The 7667-nt window shown below is 62.7% G+C and overlaps 1 protein-coding gene across 6 annotated transcripts in view; it reads right to left on the bottom strand.

The window, feature by feature from the left end:
* Positions 1–201: 201 nt before the first annotated feature.
* Positions 202–7667, bottom strand: part of NCKAP5L (NCK associated protein 5 like) — a 31273-nt gene continuing 23807 nt past the window's right edge. For 3 of the 6 annotated variants that reach the window (XM_024122937.3, XM_055083049.1, XM_024122936.3), the window contains 6 exons: positions 7526–7639; positions 3787–6416; positions 2667–2829; positions 2325–2406; positions 1436–1962; positions 202–1119 (listed from right to left, as the gene is read on the bottom strand). In XM_024122937.3, the coding sequence (XP_023978705.1) occupies positions 901–1119; positions 1436–1962; positions 2325–2406; positions 2667–2829; positions 3787–6416; positions 7526–7639 (3735 nt within the window). In that variant the 3' untranslated portion in view covers positions 202–900. The remainder of the gene's footprint in view (positions 1120–1435; positions 1963–2324; positions 2407–2666; positions 2830–3786; positions 6417–7525; positions 7640–7667) is intronic. The other 3 variants (XM_055083050.1, XM_055083051.1, XM_055083052.1) reach the window with 3 other exon arrangements.

Here is a 7667-nt window from a genome sequence, read left to right as displayed (position 1 = left end):
AGGTCTAAACAGACCCCACTTCCCCAACCCTTAGTTACCTTCTAGGGTGACTCCAGCCAGTGGCCCTGGTGGAGGGAGCTGTCTCACAAGGGAGCCTGGAGCAGAGTCCAGGGCCCTGGAGTCCTGCACCCCCGTGCCCACTCAGTCTCCACCTGCCTGTCCATCCCTGAGTCCTCCCACAGAATGAGCTGAGTCAGGGGCAGGGAGGGGCCTCCACGTTTTATTAGGGATACGGCAGAAGCAGAGGCTGAAAGCAGAGCAGCCGCGTTTTTAACAACGGATAAATTAACCGCAGTGCGGGGATTGGGGGCGGAGGGCACGGGAGGGTGGAGATTGGGCCAGGTGCTTTAATAAAAAAAAAAAAAAAAAAAAAACACAACAAAAAAGACAGACAAATGGGCCCCAAAGACATGGGGCAGGAGAGGGCAGCACCATCCAGACAGCGGGGAGGGCCAGGGCAGACAGAGAGAAGGCAACTTGACCCCTCGTCCCTGAACTCCACCAGCACGGGGCTTCTGAGGCAGGGGAGCTGCCAGGGTGGGTGGAGATGGCACGGCTGGTGGGCAGGAAGCCCAGCACCACAAGATGGCTCAGCCTGAAGTGGGAGCTGGGGGCCGGGACACAGCGGCCTTGAACCCCCAGTCCCGCAGAGGAAGAGCCTTACTCTGGGTGAGAGAAGGGACCAAGGGTGGGGTCTCTCCCTGAGCTGAGAGCGGTCATCTCCTCCACAGCAGCGGCGGGCAGTGGGGTGTGCCAGGGACCCCCTTCACCTTCTTGTCCATCTACCTCCTTGGTCCCTTCAGGGAGGGGCCCCACGGGCCCAGAGGGGGCGGGGCGTGAGGCGAGCCGGCCCAGTCCGCGGTCTCCGATGCCAGAGCAGGGCGTGGCCGCTGCAACCGCTCAGCCCTGACTCCCGCAGGAGGACAGCGAGTCATAGAGTGAGTCACTGAGAGACTCTGAGGTCTCCAGCCCCGGGGGACCCCCACTGGCCACTCTCCCTTCCTCGCCCACGTCCGATGTGCTGGGGGTGCGGCTACCCCCAAACGCTGGGCCCTGGGGCGCAGGGGCTGGGCGGCTGGGCTCCAGGCTCCGCTTTCCGTCCACGTCCACGGGCAGGGCCTGGGGAAGGAGGGAAGGCTCGGGAGGAAGCTCCTCTCACCCCTCCCCGCCTGAGAGGCTCTGCCCACCTGAAGGGGGAGCTGCAGAGGAAGCAGGCTGGAGGCGCGACTGAGCACAGTCCTACAGTCCCACCAAAGTTCCGGAAGGGAGAGAAGCCCTTTCCCCAAGAGGGGTGTGAGAAGGCGGGGGTGGGGGTGGGGGTGGGGGAGGGGGGGCTGCCCACTCAGTTCTCCTCCCGGACAGGGCTGTACCTCACCCCATGTCATTCCCTCCTGCCCTCCAGTGCTGTTCCCTTTTCCCCTTCGGCCATGCTCACCATGGGGGTCCTGGGCAGCCCCTCCAGTTGTCGGGGCGGGCATAGGAAAGGGTCAGAGGGGCCGCTGGCTGCCCTCGCGTTGGGGAAGGTCCAGTTCTTGGCCAGCTGGACAGGAGCAGGAGGGCCTGGGTCTTCACAAGGCTCTATCCGGGGACAAGGGGAAGGTGGGTGGTGGGTGGAGCTCCCAGAGAGGCCCACCCCCCTGCCCAGGCACTCACCGTGGGGACAGGTCTGATGGCCCCGGTGGCCCGGAGCAGCGGTGAGCAGGGCGGGGAAGGCCGGCATGCTGGGGTGCCGCCCGCTCACCAGCAGCTCCTCTATGCCAGGCACCTCACGCTCCAGTGTGTGGGCACGGCGGGGGACTTTGGTAAGGGGTGGGGGCCGAGCTGGGGGCACCCCGGCCGGGGGCTCCAGCCGTGGTGGCTTGGTCTTGGGAAGATTCTTACTGGGGGTCCCACTGCTGCCATGGTCTGGGGGCGGGAAGGTCCCAATGCCACTGTCCAGAGTTCGAGTCAAAGAGCCACAGGCTGGGGAGGGGGAGGGGAAGTCAGGGATGTGAAGCCGCAGGCGGCTCAGCCCCTCTGCTTTCTTCTGGCTTTCTGCCCCTGCCCAGGTTCCACCCTTGGTCAGGGCCCCTCCTGGCCCCACCGACTCAGTCATCCCTGCCTGCCCTGCCCCACCTCCCCTAGTCCTGGGGAAGAAGGCAGGGCAGGTACCCTATGAGGCAGGGAGGGATTTATTCCTGTGCAGCCCCAGTGCCCACTGATGCTTGGCACCAAGATGCTATAGGGCCTGGCACCTGCTGTGGTGACAGGAAGGAGTAAAGCGAGCAGGGGGGTAAGGGGCAGGTCCCAGCCTTGGCCCAGACTTGGCCCTTGACCCTGCTGACCTGTGAAATGTGAGGTGGGCACTGGCTCAGCCAGACTGTCCTCTGAGGGCATCTCTTCCCGCCTCCCCGGCTCGCTGCTTGTCTGTACAGGGTACAGGAGACCTCAGAGCCCATTCCTCCTCCACCCTAATCCCCTCCATCAGGATCCTTGGAGTATAGGTCTGAGAGTCCTGGCAACCTGCCAGCCCTCAGGAGGCCCTCTCCCCTCCCCATTCTCCTCGGAGACCAGAAAGGCATCCAGCAGCTTCCAGGCCCCAGGGAAGGGGAGCCCTCCAGGCGGTAAGAGACCTGGCAGGGCCATGGAGCCAGGCCCTCCACCCAGCCCCCGCCCCAGGAACTTACCTTCCCAGGAGGTTTCCCGCAGCCCTGAAGAGGGCCCACCAGGCCATTTCGGGGCCCACAGGCTGGCCAGGGGTTCTTGGGGTCAGAGGACACTGGCTGGAAATCGCCATACTCAGGTTTGGGCTCCCGCCAGCTCTTGGGGGGCAGCTCCTTGCCATCCACCCTAGGGGCGGCAGTGCAGATTGCCGTGAGGGAGGCCCGGGCCCACTCACACGTTCTGGCCTTCCTCCCTCCAATGGTGCTGGGCCCAGTGAGGCACCCACTGCCCCCTGCCCCTGGGGAAGAGGACATATCCCTGGTGGCTTCCCACATCAACCTCTCCTGACACCAGGAACAGGCCAAGACCCCAGGGAAAACTCCAGAGGATCAGCAGGGGCGGGGAATATGGGAGAACTCCCACAAAGCTACCCAGGGTCAAGCCTAGAGACCTCTCCGACAATGTCTACCGATAGAGAGCAGGCACGGTCACATCCTGGTCCACATGCGACACACCCTGCCTACCCCAGCTGACTCTGAGCGCACTTGCTGTCCAAACCACACCCTACCTGGAGCCTGATTCCTGAGGACATTCTGCCTTACCTGGCCCAGACACAGCAACCCCAAGATGGGGTGGCCCCTTCTCTAAACCACAGCTCCCTTTGCTAAGTCTGTAGCAGGTGCCAAAGGGCAAGATGGGAAGGGAGCCTTCCTTTTTCTACAGGATAGAAAACCCTGGAGGGAGAAGACCTGCATCAGCCGTTAGGTACTGGCACTCCCTTAACTACTGCATGCTGCACCTCAGACAGGTTGCCTCATCTGACTCAAGACAATCCAAGAAAATGTGGACTGTTAACTCTTCTCAAATGAGAAACTTGGTCTCAGCAAGTTGAATGTCAGCCAGCCAGAGAGGAGGGGAGCTGGGGCACAAACCCCTGGCTCGTTGTTCGAGGCCCCAGTCTCTCCTCTGGGCCAGGCCATTAACCCTCAAGATGCTTTGGTGCCATTTCATTTGACCTCCTACACCCTTTGACCTCTGGGAAGCCCCAGTTCCTGGGGAAGGCAGTCCCAACCCCAGGGATGCCCGTGTAGGGAAAAGGGCCCCCAGCCACCAAACCCCTGCCAGCTGGTCCCAGGCTCTCACCTGTTGAGCAGTTGCTGCATGAAGGTGTCCGCACCCTGGTACATGCCGGCCAGCTGGCCCTGCACCTGCCCCAGGCCTGCACTGGGCCCCGGTGCTGATCCCCCGGGCCGTGGCCGGGCCCTGCTGCTCAGGTAGGCCTTCTCCTCCTCCAGTGCCCGGCGCAGGTCTTCCGCCTTGGCCATCAGCTTGGAGATGTTGAGGCTCTCGGCCTCCAGCTTCCGGGCTTCCATCTTGACCTCCTTCCGGAGTGGGGAGCCCCCGCCAGCCCCTTCCTTGCCCTTGGCGGCCTCTGTGCGGCGGTTCAGCGCTGGCAGCTTGCTCTTCTTAAGGCCGAACCAGCTGGCGATGCTGCTAGCGTTGCGGTGCTTGGCCTCGGTGCCAGGGGCCCGCTCCTGGCCCTGGAGCCGCAGCATGTTCTCCTCGATGCCCTTCATCACCTTCTCCTCAATGGCTGAGTGTGGGGCCCGCCCCTCAGGGCCTGGGCCTGGGTCTGCAGGGCCAGGTGCTGGGGGTGTGGGCTGGGCCGTAGTGCCGCCGCAGTCTGCCCAGGGTGGGCCCTTCCCCTTGTCAGGCTTGGGGGGCTCCTTGGTGGCTGGTGGGGCCGCAGGTCGGGGCACCACCTTGGTGGGCGACTTAGAAGGCAGCTTTGTCGGGCTGCCATGGGGACTCTTATTGGGCTTGCCGAGGCTGGGGGCCGAGGTTGGCACTTTGGCAGGGATGCGGGGTACCTGGGGGCACAGGGCCCCTGCCAGCCGGCTCTTGGCCAGCTCCACTTTGGTGAGGCAGCTCCTTGGTGAGACAGGCTCCAGGTCCACCCGGGCCCCCATGGAGTGGGAAGAGTAGACTCGGGACCCAGGGTCCCCCAGGAGCCCAGATTCCTGTTGCTTCAGGCTGCTTGTGCCTAAGGCCACGGCCGCCCGTAGGGCCCCCTTGGCTTCTGGCTGCTCTGGGGGCCTGGAGGCAGAGGGCGCTGTGTCTCCAGTGCTCTCCCCTGACTTCCCTCCTCCCCGGGCCTTCTCGGTGCCAGGTCTAGCTGGCACCCCATTCTTTTCTGGGCCCTGAGGCCCCTCGGGGCCAGTCTTCAGTTTCCCCAGGGCTGCTAGTCTGTCCCGCAGAGGTGTGTAGCCAGGATCGCCAGGTCGCCGGCCCGGCCCCTGGCCAGGTTTCTTGGACGAGCTGCTGGGGGTCCTGCGGCCAGGGTGGGGAGACTCCGAGCCTGCCTTGTCCAAACTCTTCTCCTGGGCACTCTCATAGGGGCAGGATTCTGGGTGGCAAGGGCTGGAGGGGACTCCAGGGCTTCTGAGGACCTCAGGGGCCCGTGGCACCTCCAGAGTTAGTTGTGGGTAGGTGGGCACCTGCAGCGGGGATGGAGGTGGCTCTGGGGAAGGCCCCCTAAAGGTGCTCCGGGAAAGGTCCAGAATGTTCTCGTAGCAAGGAGACACCACTGGTCCCGGGGAAAGCGTAGTGGACAAGGCTGGCTGGGGAGGTCTGAGCTGTGCAGAATCTGGGGTTGTGGGGCAGGGTGATGGGCTGGTGGGCAGGCCCTGCGCCCCCTCTGGGGACAGCTCTCCTCCGCCCAGACCCCTGCGGGCCGGCAGCGGGGAGGGGCTGCCATCTGAGCCACTGTTCCGACAGGGGATTCGGGAGTTCCGGGGGAGCTGGGGGCTGAGCTGGGGGCCCCCTGGGCTGGGTACCTTCTCTGAGGCTGGAGGCAGCTTTAGAAACTTGAGACCTCTGGCTGGAGAGGGCAGAAGGGGTCCTTGGGCTTCCCCGGGAGAAGGGGGGCCAATTTGGAGCTTGCTTTTCACCTGAGATGAGGAGTGGGGGTGGCCAGACCGTGAGCCCAGGGGGGCGTCCCCTGCACCCATGAACATGCTGAGGAAGGGGAGGGGCCCCTGGCCCTCTGAGGTAGCACCAAAGCCCGGCCTGTGGGCCTCCGGGGTACCCCCTCCCCAAGCTGACTTGGGGAGGCCTTTGGACTTGGACAGCTGTGGGGGCCCCTGGTCTGGGGAGGATGGCTGCCTGGGACCCGGCTGGTCCCCGCCGAGTGGGCAAGCAGCCCCGGCCAAGAAGGCCTGTAGGTAAGACTCCGTGTCCTCAAGGAGCTGGCCCAAGTTCAACTGTTTACGGGCCAGGGCCCCGAGCAGGGTGTCAGGGCTGGATGCCTCGTTGGGGTCACCTGCCTCATCAGAAGAGGAGGAGGAGCTGCTGCCTGGGGCGCAGGGTGGCCCGGAACCGGTGCCCTGGGCCTGTGGGGAGCCCCTACTAGGGCCCCAGGGCCGCCCAGCACTCTCTTCCTCCCCTGGGCCCCCTAAGAGGTGCTCCCAGTGCAGCAGGCCTCCCAGGCTACCAGGACCTAGTAGCAGGTAGGGGGCCCAGGGAGAGGGTTCAGGCTGAGATGGGCCACATAGCTCGCCATTGATGGGCTCTGGGGAGCCGGAACCCTCGCCTGGAGGCGGCCAGGGGGTGGCAGGTGAGCACAGAAGCAAGGGGTCAGTCTCTTCCAGGGCTCTCAGCACCTCCAGGATCTGGGCTTTCTTTCGAAGGAATGGGGATAGGGCCTCCAGCGCTGGGGGTGGGGCGGCTGGGGGTCCTGGGCCTCCTGGCCGCAGCTGCTGCTCCCAACACACCTTGGGGGAGAAATGGCATGAGGAGACCGTGTGCAGGCTGGGGACCCGAGCTGGCATAACTGAGTATGCCAGGAACAGAGCTGGCCTGGTTTGTCTGTGTCCCCAAAAGGAACTGATAGCTTCTGGGATATGCTGGAAAGCTTCCTCAAGAGTCTCTGAGTCCGGGTTACCCCATCTGTCCTTCCTGGCACACCTGGGGTTGGGTGGGCACCCACCTCCCTTTCTGGTTATCTCAGCACCACTTGCTACCAGTATTTGCGGGTCAGCAGGGCTGACCACCTACAACCCTGGTATCTATGTTTGCCCCAGGGGAGGGAGGCCTGTCTAGTTCTCAGGCTCCAGAAAGAACACAGACTCAAGAAAGGGATGTGATGTGGCCAAGTCCTAAGTCAGTTGCTGCAGGCAAGTCCGGGCCTCCTCAGGTCAGGCAGCTGTCCTGCTGAGCTGATCCCCGTGGAGAAGCAGACTGGGAATGACTCCATTGCAAACCCTTTCCTGCTTCTCCCAGGCCCCTTCTTAGGCCCCGTCTAATCTGGTACAGTGGTTAACTACGTGGGCTCTGGAGCCAGATTGTAGGGGTTCAAGACCCAGGTCTACTGCTTAACCAGTTATATGACTTACAGCAAGTTATTTAATCTCTAAGCTTCATTGTATCACCTGTAAAATACAATGGTGATTATGTTTAATCTCACAAACTAAGATGAATGAAACCAGATATGCAAAAGAAAGAATGAATAATAGTTCTGGACTGGGATAAATAAATATGTGTATGATTATAAATTTATGCCAAAAATTACCAAAAAAAAAAAGATAAATGAGATCCAGATGTCCAGCACAGTGCCTGGCACAGACTAAGAGCTCAGGAAGTATTAACTGTGAGTCTGACTGCTGTACTATAACGCCTTTGCTCACGAGACCAGTGGCTGGGGGTGGGGATCTGTTTTTCTTGGTACGAGGCTGACAGCTGAGGGTTCACACCCAGCCTGGACAAGAATCTGTGTGCCCGGAAGCAGCCCTTCCCCTGGGACTCATTAGGAAACAGCCGTGGAGCACCGGCTGACGAGCCCGGAGCCAGTGGAGCCACAGACCACAGTGCCCAGCGCTCCTACCTCTCTCTGCCCAGCACAGCGCCCCAGAGGCAGCGAGGTGGCCGGTCCCTCAGCGGAGCTCAGGGTGGGGGAGGCTGGTGGCTCTGAAGGCAGCTGGAGTGGGGCGAGTGGGATCTGCAGGGGAGAGGCGAGGTTAGCACAG

Source organism: Physeter macrocephalus, unplaced genomic scaffold (assembly GCF_002837175.3).
Source record: "Physeter macrocephalus isolate SW-GA unplaced genomic scaffold, ASM283717v5 random_507, whole genome shotgun sequence".
Classification (NCBI taxonomy): domain Eukaryota; kingdom Metazoa; phylum Chordata; class Mammalia; order Artiodactyla; family Physeteridae; genus Physeter; species Physeter macrocephalus.
Note: the sequence above shows the minus strand (reverse complement) of the source record. Positions and strands in the feature narration are given on the sequence as shown.